The sequence below is a fragment of the Esox lucius genome, chromosome 13 (assembly GCF_011004845.1).
Source record: "Esox lucius isolate fEsoLuc1 chromosome 13, fEsoLuc1.pri, whole genome shotgun sequence".
NCBI classification, from domain to species: Eukaryota; Metazoa; Chordata; class Actinopteri; order Esociformes; family Esocidae; genus Esox; species Esox lucius.
Genome location: NC_047581.1, coordinates 30,608,188 through 30,626,337, shown reverse-complemented (window position 1 = coordinate 30,626,337; position 18,150 = coordinate 30,608,188). Strand labels below are relative to the sequence as shown.

The 18,150-nt window shown below is 46.6% G+C and overlaps 1 protein-coding gene across 1 annotated transcript in view; it reads left to right on the top strand.

Moving 5' to 3' along the window:
• LOC105014530 (protein unc-13 homolog B) overlaps positions 1-18,150 on the top strand; it is a 160,375-nt gene that overhangs the window by 49,978 nt on the left and 92,247 nt on the right. The window contains exon 10 of the mRNA XM_034296332.1: positions 471-17,579. Coding sequence (XP_034152223.1) covers positions 471-17,579 — 17,109 coding nt within the window. The remainder of the gene's footprint in view (positions 1-470; positions 17,580-18,150) is intronic.

Here is an 18,150-nt window from a genome sequence, read left to right as displayed (position 1 = left end):
ATGTGAGTTCCCCAGCAAGATCAGCAGCTGAAAATTAAACTAATTGCCCTCAAGGGATCCCTGGTGCAGTTGTCTACTTGTCTATTTTCAGACGCGTTTCTTGAAAAGGTTTTTCACCCTTGGTTATAGGCATACCTGTGCTCTCTTTGAGTGGCGGTTAGATTGCAAGTTTGTAGATGGTTGTAGTTATTAAACTTCCCACAAAATTAATGGTTGTCACTTTGGAGAACCAATTGGCTTCCAGTATTACTAAGAAAACAAAACATAACCATAACACTTTACACAAACTTTTTATTTCTCTAACTTTTGTTGTGCTTTTCATAACTTTTATAATACATCACACTTTTTGACATGTGATTTCCTTCGTCGGTGCTAACCTTTGTTTATCTTTTTCTTTTGCATTTTATTCCATTCTTCCCTGCATGGCTGTCACTTTCTCTCTCTGTCTATTAATTTCTGTGTGAGTGTAGACGATCCAAAAGTCATGGTAGGATCAGAATAATCCCAGTGGACTCAGGTATGGGCGTTGAGGACTGGGAGAGACAATACAAGATACCAGAAAGTGGAGTGCTGGATGACTACCTAGAGCCAGAACAGAAGGAGTGGGAGGATGAGGATAAGAGCATTATTTATTGTATCAGCAGTGGGCCTTGTGGAGAAGCAAAAGGCTCAAGGTTCTACCAGACGGTGGAGTGTGACACCATGTCTCCTGAGGGGATTGAGGGGGAAGACCGTGTAGGCAGGTGGAAGAAGCATAGTTTTGGCAGCAGGGAGGTGCGTCTGGTCTATAAGGAAGCCGGCAGCTTTGAGGACGAGACTTCTCCTCCTGAGATTGACATCATTCCTTCTGTCAAGCAGCTTCGGCAGCAGCTGAGCATTGAGGAAGGGCTCCTTTATAGGACCAGAATGTGGGCCAAAACCTCTTTGGAGGACACACTGGAGCACTACGCAGCCTTCCGGGAGCAGGAGGCTGCCAGGGAGGAGGCGGCCAGGTTCAGGGTCAGAAGTGAGTATGATTCAGTTGGGTCTGATGAGATGCAGTTCTCCCTCGGATCCGAGGGGGAGCTGGATGACCTGACATTTTTGGATGGGGATGTCACATATGAATACGAAAGTTACTACTACCCAGAAGGATACATTTCATCATATGGACAACAAGGGCGGGGCTACTGTTTGGGACGTGGAACAGAGGAACCTGAAGAGGAGGTATACTATGACACAGTGGAAGAACTTCAGAACCTGGTCCACTCTGTGTCTGAGTATCTGGCTGAGAAGGAGGAGGAGATCAGCAAGTATGGATCACTGCCTAAGTCGACTAGCAGGAGGAAGCTACCAGCATTGCCCACCGGAGCAAAACCACCAGAAAATGACGATGCTAAACTAGAGTCAACTAAGACCGAAGTTGCTAACAGTGAAGATCCAAAGGGAGCCGAAGTTAAAGAGGACACTGCAGTAGAGCAGGGTATTGCTGGGGTGAAGAATGCAATGAGTTCAATGACTTCATTGTTTAACTCCATCACGGGTTCCAAGCCAGCTGCTGAAGCAACTGAAGCAGCCGCTGCAGCAGCTGAAGCTCCAAACACCTCCTCAGCTCCGCCACAGGCAGAGTCTGGCATATCCAAATTACTGTCTTTCATTCCCAAGTCCGCTGGTTCAATGCCCCAAATTGCCGTTGTTCCACCCTCATCTCAGGAGCCAAAAATGGAGCCAACACCTACTTCTTTTGTTGACTCAATGCTAGGAAGACTTAGTCCTTCAAGGCCGCAAGACGCACAGGCAGAAGGCAGTGAGGGGCAAACTCAAGAAAGCACTGCCAACCAAAATAATTCAATATTTGGCTCAATGCTGGGAAGGCTTAGCCCACTGAGTGCATCAACGCTCCAAGAGACACAAGGCACTGATGGGCAAACTCTTGAAGCCACTGCTAACCAACCTACTTCAATGTTAGATTCAGTGTTCGGAAGACTTAGCCCTTCTAGGCCCGAAGAGGCACAAGAAGGCAGTGAGGGCCAAAGTCAGGATGCTACTTCTAACCAGCCTATTTCGATGCTTGGCTCAATGCTAGGGAGGCTAAGTCCTTCGAGGCCACAGGAGTCACAAGTAGAAACTAGTGAGGGCCAAACTCAGGATGGCACTGCTCATCAGTCTACTTCAGTTTTTGGCTCAATGCTAGGAAGGCTTAGCCCTTTGAGGCCTCAAGAGGCACAAGTAGAACGCATTGAGGGCCAAAGTCAGGATGCTACCACCAACCAGCCTACTTCGATGCTTGGCTCAATGCTAGGAAGGCTTAGTCCATTGAGCACATCAACAGCCCAAGAAGGCACTGAAGGACAAACTTCAGAGGCCACCGCTAATCAGACTCCGTCAATGGTTGATTCCATGTTAGGAAAACTTAACCCCATGAGTCTTTTCTCCAGAAAGCCTTCTCCTGAAGAAACATCCCACACAGAGGAGCAGAATACTGGATGTGCATTAATCAGTGGGCCCAGACAAGAATATGTGGATAGATCCAATAGTCCTGAGAAGCCAGGCTCACAAAGATCAGGTAGTGGATCCACAGAGCTTCTACCAGACACAGCTACCGGCTCTGTGGAGATTTACCCAGAATCAGGAAGTGGGGGATCTGTCGAGCTTCTCCCAGATTCACAGTGTGGATCAGTAGAGATTGTTTCAGAAACAGAGTCATCTGGAGAGATTCTTGATGTTCAGGCAAGAAAGGCACCCATTATCGTTGAGCCAAAATCTGATGGTACAGTGCCTGCAAGCCAGGCAGCTGCAGAGAACACAGGATTCTTCAGCAGTTTTAATAAATCAATCACCTCCCTTATTACAGCACCTGATGGGCCACCTGCCCAGACTGAGAAGGAAATGCCTCCTGCCCCTTCTGGAATGTTCTCGATGTTCTCCAGATCTCCATCTCCAGAGCCACCCAAAATAGAAGGGGGAATGCTTTCTGGCTTACTTAAGTTTGCCTCGGGGGAGGATGCCAATGCACCTAGAGGGGTCCCACCCAGCCCAGTTAGGACCACTTCTCCTTCTCTAAGCCGTGCTGCACTCCTTGAAACTGTGCCTAAAGGGAACCCAGACACAGGGTGGTTCTCTAACCTCTTCAAAGCGGTCCCTGAGCCAGCTCAGCAAGCTGTTACAAAGCAACCTGCTCCGGTACCTGGCACTCCTACTGTGACACCTGCTACTCCAGTGACCCCAGAAAAACAAGAGATCCCCGTTCCTGGTGCAGATCTGACAGTACCACCTAGAGATCAACCACCAGGGGATGCTACATTAATTCCTGAATCTGATCCAACAGCTAACATCCAGAACCAGGGTCTGCTGGAGCCTCAACAGAAAATGCAGGTGGAGCCTGAAGTGCAGTCCCAGCCACATGGCTTGCTCTCTGGATTATCAGTGCTGTTTTCTTCAGGTTCACCTCCAGCAAACCAATCACAGTGTCAGAAACAACAAACGGCTGCAGCTACACAACAGGGAGGTGTGTTTTCTGGCTTTATCAAGTTTGCCTCTGACAGTGTGTCTACAGTACAGCCACAGTCAGTCCCTCCAGGCAGTCAAGCTAGTCAAACTCCATTGGATACACGCCAAAGCCCTCCACCAAAGTCTGCAACTCCTCCACCACCAACCCAACCAGGAGGACTTTTTTCAGGCTTCATGAAATTGGCAACAAACACTGTGGCTGGTCCTCAGACAACACCAGGGTATCAAACTGGTCAGACTGATCAGCAACAGGCCCACAGACAAGGACTCGAACAAGCAGCTACACAAGGGACTGCACTTCCAAGTCAATCAGGGGGCTTTTTGTCAGGACTATTGAAATTAGGCTCTTCAGAGAACATTTCATCAGCAGGTCAATCTCAACCTGGTCTGCAACAACTCAGTGACCCTGATCAGCAACCACCACAGCAACCAGCTTCTCCACTGACTGAAAAACCAGCTCAGCAAGCTGGTCCACCATCAACTACTCAGCAAACTGGTGGAACGCTGAGTGGGTTCTTCAATAAGTTAGTAGAGTCTGTAGAACCTTCAGTTCCTCAACAAACCACAGCTCAACCAGCGGCAGTCCTCCAAGCACCCAACCAAACACAACCAGCACCCAAACAACCACCTGCCCATCAAGGTGGGTTCCTATCTGGACTTTTTGGCATGGCTGACGGTTCAGCGAGTCAAACACATCTGCCACAGCAACAACCTGGCCCTTCTGGGAGTCAGACAACCCAGCAGCAGGTTAACCAGCAAAATCCACAGAGAAAGGGTCTAATTCCTACCCAGAAGCAGCAACAGCAGCAGCAGCCCTCTAGTGGTCCTGGGGGACTGATGTCAGGATTCTTCAATAAGCTTGTAGATCCGGGTTCCCCTCAGCCACCACCTACTGGTCAACTTGCAGGCCAGCAAACACCTCAGACAGGTCAGGATGCAACCCCTCAGCAACCACCTGTCCAACAAGGTGGCTTCTTGTCTGGACTATTTTCCTCTGTTCCACCATCACAACCACAACAACAGGTGGAGGCAAAACAGCTACAACAACAGCAGAGTAACAAACAGCCCTTGCAAAAGCAAAATCCAAACCCACCTCAGCCTGCTGTGGCTGCACCTGAGCAGGGAGGATTCATGTCAGGGCTAACAGGACTTTTCAGTGCATCTCAACCTTCTCCGCCACAACCAGCTAACCAGCAGGGGAATCGTCCAAATGTCCAGGGGCAAGGTAAATCTCCAGAGCAACAGCCCCCACAACAAAAACCAGCAGCTGTGCAAGGTAGTTTTCTCTCTGGACTGTTCGGGATGGGCTCTCCTGAACCGGGAACCTCAAACCAGCCAACCCCTCCATTGCAACAGCATCAAGCTTCTCGAACTCATCAACAGGGGGTCGCTCAGCAAGCTAGTCAAGCTGGTCAGCTGTCAGACAAGTCTGTTCAGAATACACCTCAGGCTGAATCAGGTGGAGTGTTATCTGGGCTATTTAACAAGCTCACTACCACCACCACTGAAGAGCAGACACCCATCCATCAATCTGCACTGCAAAAACAGCAGACACATCCTGGTGGTCCAGCTAAGCCGGGACAAGGGCGCCCGCAGATTCAGAGAACCAAGCAGGTGGAGGCCCAATCCTCACAGGAGGCTGCGGGAGAAAAAGAAGCAAAAGGATCACAGAAAGGATTTCTGTCTGGACTCTTTGGTGTAAAAGCGGAGGCACCAGCAGGTGCACAGGAGACACCAATCTCCCTGCCTAGCAATGATGAAGGGAAGAACAGTAGGAATGGTAACTCACCAGGTATTTTATCCAGCATTTTCAAGTCAGTGTCCAATGAAGGTAGCAGCACTCCACCTGCTGGGAAGGAACCAGAAAGGGGTTTAGTTGATTGTTTACTTCCAAAAGAAAACAATGATGACATTCCCAGTAGTGCTGCTCCAACCATCCCAAGAACTTTGGACACTTCTGGTTTTCTGGTGCCTCAGTATGCTCCTAAAGGACAGGATCCTCCCATTTCTCCGACACAACGTTACATGGAGGAAGTCCACCGTTTGTTGTATGGTACAGCAGAAGAGTATGGATACCAGGACCTGCTGTTCAACTTTGCAGAGTATGGTGTCATTCCTCCTGAGCTCTATGAGCATCAGTGTCTCATAGAGGCACTTCTTTGGCAACAGCTTAATGATTATGCCCTGAGTGAAGCCCTTGCTCAAGTTCAGGAGTCTCACCAGACTGGACAAGACTACATACAGCCAGCCAATGGACTTCCATCATGGCATGACCATGGGGTTTGGAACCCCAAAGACATTCCCACCAGTCTATTCCACATACCTTCTCATCCTTGGAGAGACACGACAACCCAACCATTCAGAAATGGATTCCATAAACCTGAAGAGGAGGATCTGGTGCTGTTTGACATGACTTGCAGGAACATGAAACCTTGGAATAGCTGTGACTATTTGAACGTGAGCAATGAGATAAGCAATCTCGACGGGATGGTCAGCGGAAAACCCTGGATTGTATCAGGGAGTGCGGTCAATCTGTCTAAAGAAAAGAAACAAACAAAGTTGAGCCGGTGCCAATCTCTTACTGAAGGGATCCATGGAAGCATCCATGAATTTAGACAAACATTTGATCAAAATGATCTCTCTCAAACAAACAAAGCACTGGATCAGAATTTGGGTTTTGATTTTTCCAAACGGATAGATCAGAAATTTGCTACAGATTTCTTTCAAAAGATTGCAGCTGAAAAAGGACCAAAGGACTTGACTCTTGGTGCTATGGATTTGAGCAGTTCAGCTGGGATTAATGGAGATGTCGATGATGATATACATGTTGATGAGTCTGAGTGGTACCAGCAGTGGCTCACCTTATTGGAACAAGGTATGTGGTGGCCTGCTGAGGCAGGGGATTGTGGGTACTATATTTATACTGACAAAGAGTTTATCTACTCTCTCCTGACTGACAGAGCTGGAAAGCACCTCTATGCATGTGCCGCCCCAGAGGATGTACAAACGCTGGGACAAATCACCGAAAACATTGCTAATCTCATAAAGCAAAAAGAAAGAGAAAAAGTCACTCTCTGTGGCTTCAAGATTCCTCTTTACAATGAAGATGAGGCCTTCTGGTCTCTGGGTCAGACACAAATAGAATCTCAGCTGATTAATGCCCCTGAGGACCTCACCTCAGCCTTCAAGAAGGGAGACAAAATCATGAATATGAACCTGGAATCCTTCTCTCAGATGTTCCAGGAGTCCGTAGTGGCTCAGTCAGAGCAACCAGTTGACTTTTCTGTGTTTAAGCTTAGAAAGGTAAAAATAGAAGCAAATCAGACTGACTTTTCTCATCAAGATGAGCCACTAGAGGCTGCTGATCTCACCAGTAAAACACGAACAGGCAGCCATGGAGGTCCCTATTGGAAGAAAGAGGGCATACATGATTCTCCTGCCTTTGTATCAAATAACGTATCTGCTATGTGTCCTAGAATGTACGGGCGACCTAATCTCCCACATTATCCAATTCCTGAAATTAGAATTGCACCTGCTGATGAAATGCCGGTTGACCAGTTAAAACAAAAAACGCCATCAGTTTTTTCAGCTATTGGAGGGTTTCTTAGTGGGGCTCCATCTGCTTCATCTGATTTAAACAAAACAACAGCCCCTCCAGTCCCACATGTTGGCAATGTACTGTCAACAATGTCTAGTCAGAATCCTGTGGCTGCTACAGCAACTTCTAGAAAATTGCCTGAAACCCCAGCTGCTCCTAGATCACAAACAGGACCTGCTCCATCTGGCAGAAAGCTTCCTCCAACACCGGGAGCTGCAAAAACAACTGCAGAGCCTGCTGTTCAGGACTCCCTGTCCATTGACCAACAAGCAAAAAGCATGCTCTCTCATGGCTTTGAGAGTTTGAAATCAAAGATTATGGATGCTCCAAGTAGTGTCGCTCAGCCCACAGAGTTGCAACAGACAAAGCCAGCCACCCTGGCTACTGGCCGGCTACTACCTTCGCCCCCAACTGCAGCTGCAAGTGCCGTTGCGGTGTCGTCACTACAGAGAGAGGGGCTTGTCAGACAATCTTCCCAAGCACAGCAGCCAAACACCCAAGTGCAGCACAGAAACAGTACTACATCTGCTGTAGGAATTAATGAATCAAGACCTAGTGGATTTAAAAAAACAGCGTCTTTGAATACCATGAATAGTAATCTGATAATAGACCAAAGATCTGCCTTAACAGTCGTACAAGAAACAGTAACACCTCCTCAGCCACTGGTGCCTAAATTTATGTTAGCTGATGGGAATTTACAGCAGCCAAAGAACCCAGTGTTATACAATACCTCCCTTTATCGCATGAACGATCTTGTCGGCTTATCCACAGACCCTCAACTAAGCAACAGACCAATGGATTTTTCCGCTACAGCTCCACTACCACAAGCTAAAATAGAAAAATCTGCTGAAACTCCTAAAGAGATTGTTGACTTCACAAAGTATAAATTAAAGAGAGTTAAAGAAAAGCAACTGCAGAAAGCAAATAGAGTCAACCTGGAACCATCTGCAGTTGAAGACTTGACAAAGGATGTTGAATTAGAGAAAATTGAATGGACACAACAAAATGAGCTCAACTCCCAGTACATTCCAAGAATTGGTATTAGTCCCCAGCCCTCTCACAGACATAGTGTACATACCCATTTACCAGTAGCAAGAACACCTAGCCCAGAAATCATTGAGTATAATGCTACCTCTGTAACTGTCCAGAGACCTAGACCTTCCTTTGTACCCAGCCAGAGACTACAGCCTTCTATGATACCCATTCAGAGACCACAACTTGAACAAAGAACCTCCCTATCTGTTCAGAACTCAGTACCAGCTAACTGTACCAAAGGTACCATGAACATGTCCCCAAAAACATCTGAGCAATTGACAAAGATGCCATTAACCGAGGTTGCTCCATTAATGGAAATGTCTAATCGGGGACAGCAACCACCTTTGTTGTGTTCTCCAACTGTTGATCAGGAGCACCTTCTGCAAAGTCCAGCTGTGACTCTTTCTTCAATCCCTGTTATTAGGAAGAGAATTGACATCAGGAAAGGCAGCATTGGCCAGATATTGTCTCCTTCAACACAGTCCATTGAATCCATGTACAAACCTGACCGAGCTAGTCAGGCCACATCACCTGCAAACGCAGCCAAAGCCACATTGGACATGTCGAAAAAATCTCCTCAGCAATGTGGTACTTCAGCTGAGGTTCAATCTGAGAATGTTGACACGGAGGCAATCTCTATGTTGAAGACAAGGCCTTCAGCTGTGGCTCCTTTACCGGAAATGTCTAATCGTCATGGATCTGTTGACCTGTCTTTGAAAGTTGAATGCCTAGAAAGTGGAAATGTATTTCCTGCCCCAAGTCCAATACTGGGGCAACAGATTACTAACAGGAGGGTCGTTATTGCTCAGGTACCATGCCCGTCAAACCAGTCAATTGGATATACATTGACACCGGGTCAAACTCATCAAGCAACAGCGCCAGCCAATGCTATCAAGGCAACACTGGATATGTCCCCCAAACCGTCTCCTCAGTCATCTGATAACAAAGCTGACATGGCATCACAGAATCTCCGCACTGAGCCACTATCATTACTGAATGGAAGACCCGCTATTGTTCACCCATTAAAGGAAATGTATAATAAACATGGATCTATTGATCTGTCCTTAAAAGTTGAATCCCTAGGAAGTCCCACTGTAGCTCTTTCTCAGAGCCCTGTTGACAAAAGGGTGATCTTTGCACACGAGCCATCTCCTTCAAACCAATCCTTTGGATACACGCAAACAACTGGGCAGGCATATCAGGAAGTCACAGCACCAGCTAATGCAATGAAAACCACTTTGGATATGTCTCCCAAATCTAACCCTGAACCATCAGTGGACTTAGCCCAGAGCCAATCAGAATGTCTTGGCACTGAGGTAATATCATTATTGAATAGAAGACCCTCAACTGAGTGTTCTTTACAGGATATCTCTAATCACCAAAGATCTGTTGATCTTTCCTTTAAGGTTAAGTTCTTGGACATTCAAGGACAGCAACCATTGCCCTTGCACCAAACTGAACCTCAGACTCCCCAGAACATGTCTGGTCTCCTTCCTAGGAAATGTTTGTTGTCAAATCAACCCCTCACTGTTGACATTTATCAGGCACCTTCAGCCCCAGCAAACTCCTTAAAAGCAACATTGGATATGTCTCCTAGGCCTCTGGTGTCATTAGAGGGACAGTCCGAGGACACTGAACCTAACAAGAATGTAGTATTGTCACTAGTGAAGTCAAAGCCTACAGCTAGAGACATTGCCAGGAAACACTCTGCTGGTGTTCCGTTAATAGTGGACCAGCCACAAGCCATACGGCAAGTGCAAATACGGCAAGGTAACTCTGTAGCCCCTGGTCCTGTTCATCACCAGCCAACTGCTGTCTCTGCTTCAGAACTTGCCATTGAACCTTGCCTGTCAAATCGGTCATTGACAGAATTGCTGCCCTCTGTTCATCTTCATTGCCAGGCTGTCTCAGCTCCAGCCAACTCCATAAAATCTACATTAGATATGTCACCAAAGTCAGCTCAGAAAACAGTTGTGGGAAAAGCAGATGAATTGGCAGATTATTACTGTTCTGATCCAATGTCACTAGTGAAGGAAAAGTCAATGGCCACTGAAAGAGCTCAGGAAGACTTTGTTGGTGTTTCTTTGATTGTACAACCACCTAGTCCTTTGGAGAAACCTACAGTTCCAAGGCTACCAACTCCTCAGTCTATTGGGCCAGTGCTGCCCCATGTTGAAGCCTGCCAGACAGCTTCAGCACCAGCAAACACCATTAAATTCTCCTTGGATATGTCTCAAAAGTCTCCTCAGCAACCAGATGAAGTCAGCTCTGAGCTTTCATGGACTGGAGTAATGCCACTGGTTAAAAGCAGGCATTATTTCTCCAGGATGGAATCTGTTGGTGTTCCCTTGATAGTGGAACCACCTTCTAAGGAACATCAACCTCAACCAAATCTATTGGCACATGCACATCCTATCGTAAAAGGAGGAACCCAGGAACAGGAAAGACCAGGCATGAATGGTGTCCACACCACAGAACCTCTTCATCAGCAGATCCCCACATACCACAGGAATGGGGTTCTCACACTTTCAAGGAAGCCTGACACGGACGTTCAACCCTGCAGTGCACCTATGGACTTTTCAGCAAAGAAAGATCTACCCCAAAGTGTGGCCACACATTACACTGCATTGGAGGATGGGCATCCTATGAATTTTGCTGGGGTGAAGAAAGAAAGGTTTGAGAGAAGGTCTTTTGGAAATAAGTCACTTCACGGGGCTGTTGACCTTAGTGTGGATGTTGAAGATGAGAGATCTATAATAAGAACAGATGAACGAATAAAGGATCTTTCCTCTAGAAGGAATTCTAAGGTCTCAACATATCATCATGATCATATCCTGCAACAAAACTCAACTCTAGCCTCTAATGATGTCAGATCAGATGACTTGATTTCTCCCACTCGTCATAGTCCTTCACTTGAGAGAAAAGTTGAGACTCCACAGCCCTTAATTCCTCCTAGCAGAAAGGTGTCTATCACACAGGAAATCCATTTGAGTGGTCCTGTAATAGAGTATAAACAGGAAACACATAGACTATATCTGCTGCAAGTTCAACAACAACAACAGCAACAACAATATCAGCAAAAACAACAACAATATCAGCAACAACTTCAGCAACAGGAATTTCAGCAACAACTACTGTATCAGCAACAGCAACAACAATATCAGAGACAACAAGAACATCATCAACAACAGCAACAATATCAGCAGCAGCAACAACAACATCAGCATCTAGTTCAACATGACCTACCCTCCAGACCAAGGATTCTTATCAAACAACCAACAGTGGACAGCTTGACTGAAGAAGGACTGACTGAAGCCAGATCCCCAACTAACTCTGGAAACCTGTTGCCTTCCTCTCAAGTTGCTGCTCCAACTGTGAAGAGTGCACAGGAGAGATACGGTGCACTTATTATTTCCAGGGACATGGAATCATCAGCTTCTGGGTCCCCAACCACTGAGACCTTTGTGGTTGGTGGAGCTGTCTCTCAAGCAACTGCAGCTTCTTCTACAGCAACTGTAGGAACAGAAACCCAGAGGAAAGGCTTGTTATCTAGAGCTGTTGTTCTAACTCCAGATATATCTCCAAATGAGACACCAGTGACATCATCAACCTTGAACTTATCAGTCAAAGACTTGGTCTCCAGGTTCACTGGTGTAAGCCCTCAAACCTCATTCACAAGTCAAGAATCACCTGTTATTCCTATTGTTTCGATCTCCACACCGACACCTGTTGCATCTCCATCTGCATTTCCCACTTCATCGCCAGCTCTGTCACCAACAGTTGATAAAACTATTCAGGGATTAGTCTCCCAGTTGCCAAACCCAATTGGTGTGAGCCCTCAGCCCACCACAACAGAAGTGACGTCAACCACGGATCCTGCTCTTCCTTCACCTGTCCAAGTTCTACAAAGTTCAGTTGTTGAGTTAACTAAGATAAGTTCACATGTATCAGTCAAAGTAACGGGAGACTTACCTTTTGAATCTCCCAAACCTTCTATTCAGGAACTTACTTTGACCTTACAGGACAGGTCAACACCATTATCTGCAAATGTATTGCCAACTCCAACTGAGACACCAGGTAAAACATTTATGTCAATGTTATCTGGAATTAGCCCTCTTGCTTCTCCAAAGATCACCACTACTACTTCTCCAAATGTTGAGACACATGGAAAAGGGTTTATGTCCATGTTGAGTGGCACCAGTCCTCTGGCATCTCCAAGCACAACCATGGCTGAAACTCCAACTACTGAAACTGCTGGAAAGGGTTTTTTGTCCATGTTGAGTGTCACTAATCCTCTCGCATCTCCAAGCACAACAATGGCTGAAACTCCTACTACTGAAACCGCTGGAAAAGGGTTCATATCCATGTTAAGTGGCACTAGTCCTCTCGCATCTCCAAGTTCAACCCCAGCTGGAACTCCAATTGCTGAAACTGCTGGAAGAGGTTTCATATCCATGTTGAGTGGCACTAGTCCTCTTGCATCTCCAAGTACAACCCCAGCTGCAACTCCAACTGCTGAAACTGCTGGAAAGGGTTTTTTGTCCATGTTGAGTGGCACTAGTCCTCTGCCATCTCCAAGTTCAACCCCAGCTGTAACTCCAACTAATGAAACTGCTGGAAGAGGGTTCATTTCTATGTTGAGTGGCACTAGCCCTCTGGCATCTCCAAGTTCAACCCCAGCTGCAACTCCAACTACGGAAAATGCTGGAAGAGGGTTCATATCCATGTTGAGTGGCTCTAGCCCTCTGGCATCTCCAAGTACAACCCCAGCTGCAACTCCAGCTGCTGATACTGCTGGAAAGGGTTTTTTGTCCATGTTGAGTGGCACTAGTCCTCTGGCATCTCCAAGTACAACCCCAACTGCAACTCCAGCTGCTGATACTGCTGGAAAGGGGTTTTTGTCCATGTTGAGTGGCACTAGTCCTCTGGCATCTCCAAGTACAACCCCAGCTGCAACTCCAACTTCTGAAACTACTGGAAGAGGGTTTATATCCATGTTGAGTGGCACCAGCCCTCTGGCATCTCCAAGTACAACCCCAACTGCAACTCCAGCTGCTGATACTGCTGGAAAGGGTTTTTTGTCTATGTTGAGTGGCACTAGTCCTCTGGCAACTCCAAGTACAACCCCAAATGCAACTCCTACTAACGAAACAGCTGTAAACGGGGTTATGACCATGTTGTGTGGTGCTAGTCCTCTGGCATCTCCAAGTACAACCCCAACTGCAACTCCAACTGCTGAAACTACTGGAAAGGGTTTTATGTCCATGTTAAGTGGCTGCAGTCCACTGGCAACTCCAAGTACAACCCCAAATGCAACTCCTACTACTGAAACGGATGGAAACGGGGTTATGACCATGTTGAGTGGCACCAGCCCATTCGCATCTCCAAGCACAACCCCAGCTATAAGCCCAACCACTGATACGCCTGGAAAAGGGCTGTTGTCAGATGATGCTTTTCCAGTTCCAAGTTCTCAAATGTGCTCTGTGCAGACTCCTGAAGTATCTCCAACAACTGAAATGGAATCCAAAAGCTTGACCTCAATGCTTGTTCAGTCTGGTTCAGATACATTTCAATCGCAGACAGAGGAAACATCTGCATCCTCTCTTACAGTTACTGCAGTCAAAGTTGTGTCAAATGAGGAAATTAGAACATCTGAGTTGATAGATTTAGCGTTGGATCAAGCAAAAGTAACAGTCCCTGTTGAGCAACCATTATCAACATTGGATAAAGTTGGCTCAAATGACGGTCCATCTGAGGAGGAAAATACTTCTCCAGAATATCTGCCAATAGGTATTGAATCCTTGGAGACCCTTCCAAATGATGGTTATTTATTGACTGAGCCTCCTCCTGTTCCTCGGAGAAGACTTCCCCACTTATTTATCTCACCTCCAAGTCCACCGAATGAAACCACAGGAGAGCTTGATAACCTTGAGTTAAGTGCACCGGCTATTCAAAAACCAGAGGCCATTGAGGACATTGCTCCTGGGGAGTCTATTGAGGTAGCTCAACTGGACCACCAGGATTCTTTATCCTGCAAAACTAGCTATCCGTCCTGTCTACCTCTGGAAGAGATAAATGAAGTCTCTCGTCTAGAAAAAAAAACATCTCTAGAGGAGCCTACAACTATTGCAAGGCAGGATTCTGTTGTGAGTCAGAAAGACTCTGTGCTTGAAAGAACGGAAGAATCGGCATCCATTGTTGAACTTAAAGAAGAGACTGGTATAATTTGTGAGCATATGGCCTTCAAGGGAGAAATAGCAACCCCTGAGCTGATGCCACCTGAAGAAACATTATCTTCTGTGGTGGCTGAAAATGATGTCAGTTCAGCTGCCACTGAGCCATGTCCTGAACCTTCTCTTGAAACAGAGAGTGTAGGTCCTAAAGAGGAAATTGCAGTCCCAGAGGTTGCTCAGGCAGACAGCGGAGGCCCCAAAGAACAGGAAAAGGGTATATTCTCTATATTTGGTGGCCCCAGTCCACAACAGGCTGGATCTTCGGTATTTGGAGGCATTCTTCCTGGCTCCTCTGGGACCAAAGAAACACCTGGAGCAGGATTGTTTTCCATATTTGGTGGCCCCAGTTCTCAGCCTCCAGTTGGTCCAAGAGGCCCTGCATCTGCACCGTCTGGAGGAATATTTTCTATGTTTGGTGGCCCTGCTACTCAGACACCACCTGGTGTAAAGGGTCCCCCACCTCAAGAACAACCTAAAGGACTATTTTCTATGTTTGGTGGACCTGCTTCTCAGCAACCACCAGTAAGTAAAGGTCCTCCCGGTCCTGGGCCAAGAGGCACAAGTCCAAGAGGTCCCTTGGATCCAAAAGGTCCTATTGGTCCAAGGGGTCCTATGGGTCCAAGAGGTCCTATGGGTCCAAGAGGTCCTATGGGTCCAAGAGGTCAAAGCCCACCAAGAGGTCCCCCAGGTGGGTCTTCTGTGTTTGGTGGCATGTCCTCTATCTTCGGTCGCCCCCCAGCCCCTGCAGCAACATCTGGTGGAATGTTTTCTATGTTTGGGGGACCCAGCTCACAGACACCGTCAAGTCAGGCCCAACCAGGTGCACCCCCAGAGCCAGAAGGTGTAGGCTCTAAAGTGTCTTCCATATTTTCACTTGGTGGAGAAGCTGATCAGAGCAAACCTAAGACTGGCTTTGGAATCCTTGGCATGTCATTCATGGAAGACAAAAAGCATAAGGAATTTAGTGTTGAAAAGGAAGACATTGCCCCTAAGCTTCTGTCATCCTCAGAGACAAAGAATATTGTGGATGGAACTTTGTCTCTAAAGGAAGAGCTCATTGAGGGAAATGGTTGGGAGGATCTTCCACCTGAGTGTACACCTGCTTTGTCAGGGGAAGGTGAACTAAAGACTGTCCTTGGTGATACTCATGAAATGAGTGCTCCATCAGTAGATACTAAGACAGAGGAGGAGGCTCTGTTTAAAGTGGAAGAACTTCCAGAAACAGAGGATTCTTTAGCACTAGTTGAATCTTCTTTCACTGAACAAGAAATAGATATAGCTAAGCTTTCTGAAGATAAGAAACCTTTGGAATCAGTTGAACTGACATTAGATAATAGAGAGCAACACATGGAATTTCAGACATCATTATCTGAAACACAAGTAGAATCTGAGAAAACAGAAAAATCTGAGAAGGCCTTGGATTCTGATATGGGTTCAGTGGACATGACAGTCGGATCAGAGAATAGTGACTTGAAAACTGACAATACCATTTTAGAACTGGATAATTCTGCTTCTGAAACAAAGATGTCTGTGGAAACAGAGAAAAGTGATTTGGAAAGTGAGAGTATTACTTTAGAACCAAGGAATTCTGATGCTGAAACAAAATTGTCTGTGGAGGCAGAGACATTTACTGTTGATACAACTATGGGTACAGAGAAAGATGGTCTAGCAGAGGTTGAATCTGAAAAGGCTATAATAGAATCTGAAAAGGAAACAATTGATGCAGAGAAAAAAACTGACGAATCTCTCATGTATATTATAGAGGAAAAACCATCTGAAATTAGACAGCCTTCCATGACAGTGAACCCTCAGGTAACAGAGCCTAGCCGTCCAATGGGGCAGCAGAATCCTCCTGGTCTAGGGCCACTACAACAACAGCCCAGACCAGGAATGGCAAGGCCATCTGGGCCATCCAGTCAAACAATGGCAGGCCCAAGGATGGGAGGTCCCCGTATGGGAGGTTCTAGAGGGCCTGGCCCGAGAATGGGAGGACCGAGACCACCCCAGAGGGCTCCTGAGCCATCTGGATTTGGTGGCTTTATGTCCATGTTTGGTGTCCCTGTTGCCCCGAGCAAACCAGCAGGTTCAGGTGGCTTTTTCTCATCCCCGCAGACTTCATTCTTTGGGTCATCGCCTGCTCCTACTCCTGCTGGTCAGCCTCAGCAGAAAAGCTCCTTCTTTGGCCTGCCGACAAACCTCCCCACTGAGTCACTTACTACTGACCTGTTTGGCATCTTTAATAAAGAGCCTGAGCCACCAAAGCCAACAGAGACAGTACACCAAGAACCCACAGAGCCTTCTGAAAAGGAAACTGATTCTGAGACAGCTGTTATAAAGGACACTTCCGATTCTGAAAATTCTGCTCTGTCAGGAGAGGCACATGTGACGATAGAAGGACCATCAACTGAAGTGACTCAACAGACCACTGAGGAGGAGAAAGCTGCTCTTCCCGAAGATGAAGTATCTCACGAGGAGCCTGATGTTGTTACAAGAGAGGCTGATTCCTTAGGAGTAGATAATGCTGGCCCACATCCAACTGCAGGGCCTAAGGACATGTCTGAGATCCCTAATAGGGCTCCATCTTCCTTTGGTTTCATGTCTGGAGCAGCTGATGGCGCTTCATCTCTTGGATCCTTCTTCTCCTCAACACTGTCCACCCCCCCTGCTACAGGCATGACTCCTCAGCCTCCACAAGATGGCAGCTTCCTTTCCGGTTTCAAAGGTTTCTCTGCTGGTATATTCCATGAAGAGAAACCAGCTGGAAAGGAGGAACCTTTTTCGGCTGCATCCACGTTTGGTAAGAAATTGGGCTTCTCGTGGCAGATTGGCTCTGAACCTCAGAAACCGGAATCCCCTCCACCCGCTGTCACTTCTCAGCCCAGAATTCAAGATTCTAGACTTTCTGATGCAGACGATGGTTTTGGCGAACCAGAAGCAGACAAGCAATCGCCAGACTCAGACTCAACCGAAGGTGCAGATCCCAGTGACACGGATGATCCAACCGGTGCCTCTGGAGAAACAGGAAGCATGGACAAGAGCCCGGGAAGCAATGACACAATGACCATGCAGTCTGGGATACCGTCAGAGGCAATGCCCCCGTTAGAGTGTTCAGATAAACCACAGTCACATTTAAGTCCTCCTGAGGTAGGCAAGGAAACCCACTCTACAGATACCAACGCAGCACAGCCAATGGACTCACTCCTGATAAAGGACCTCACTAAAAGGCTAGTAATGGTTGCATAATAAATGGTTATACCATTTATCATGTTGTAATGTCATAGACTAGTAGTAGGTAGCTAGTTTGGTGTTACCCTTCTGTAACTGTCTGTGGCTCCATGTCGTATTTGTGGCTGCTGGGTGTTTATCAGCTTTCATTTTTCATTCTTCCTTTGCTTATGGCCCTGCTTTGTTGATGAAATATGTGTCTATTGATTTTAGATACTGTTTTGTTAATAATGTTTATACTTTCATTATTATTTTTCATACATTTATTTATTATTTATATATACGAGTCCTTTAATTAACTCAAATACGAAAGCATAAACACTGTCATCATAGTAATATAATTAACTAAAAGATTAAACTGCAGTGTGGAAAGTGACTCACTGCTTCATCTATACACCGAGAAGCTATTTTGCACTTAGAGCACGAGAGTAATGGTTTCCATGACGGTGATGGAAGTGCAACGCATAAAGAAGCCAACAGTCTTTATTTATTGCCTTGCCACCCCTGCCTTTCCCTCTCCCGGACTTACCAGAGTTATCCTCCTGGCCCAGGCCAATTCTTTTATACGAA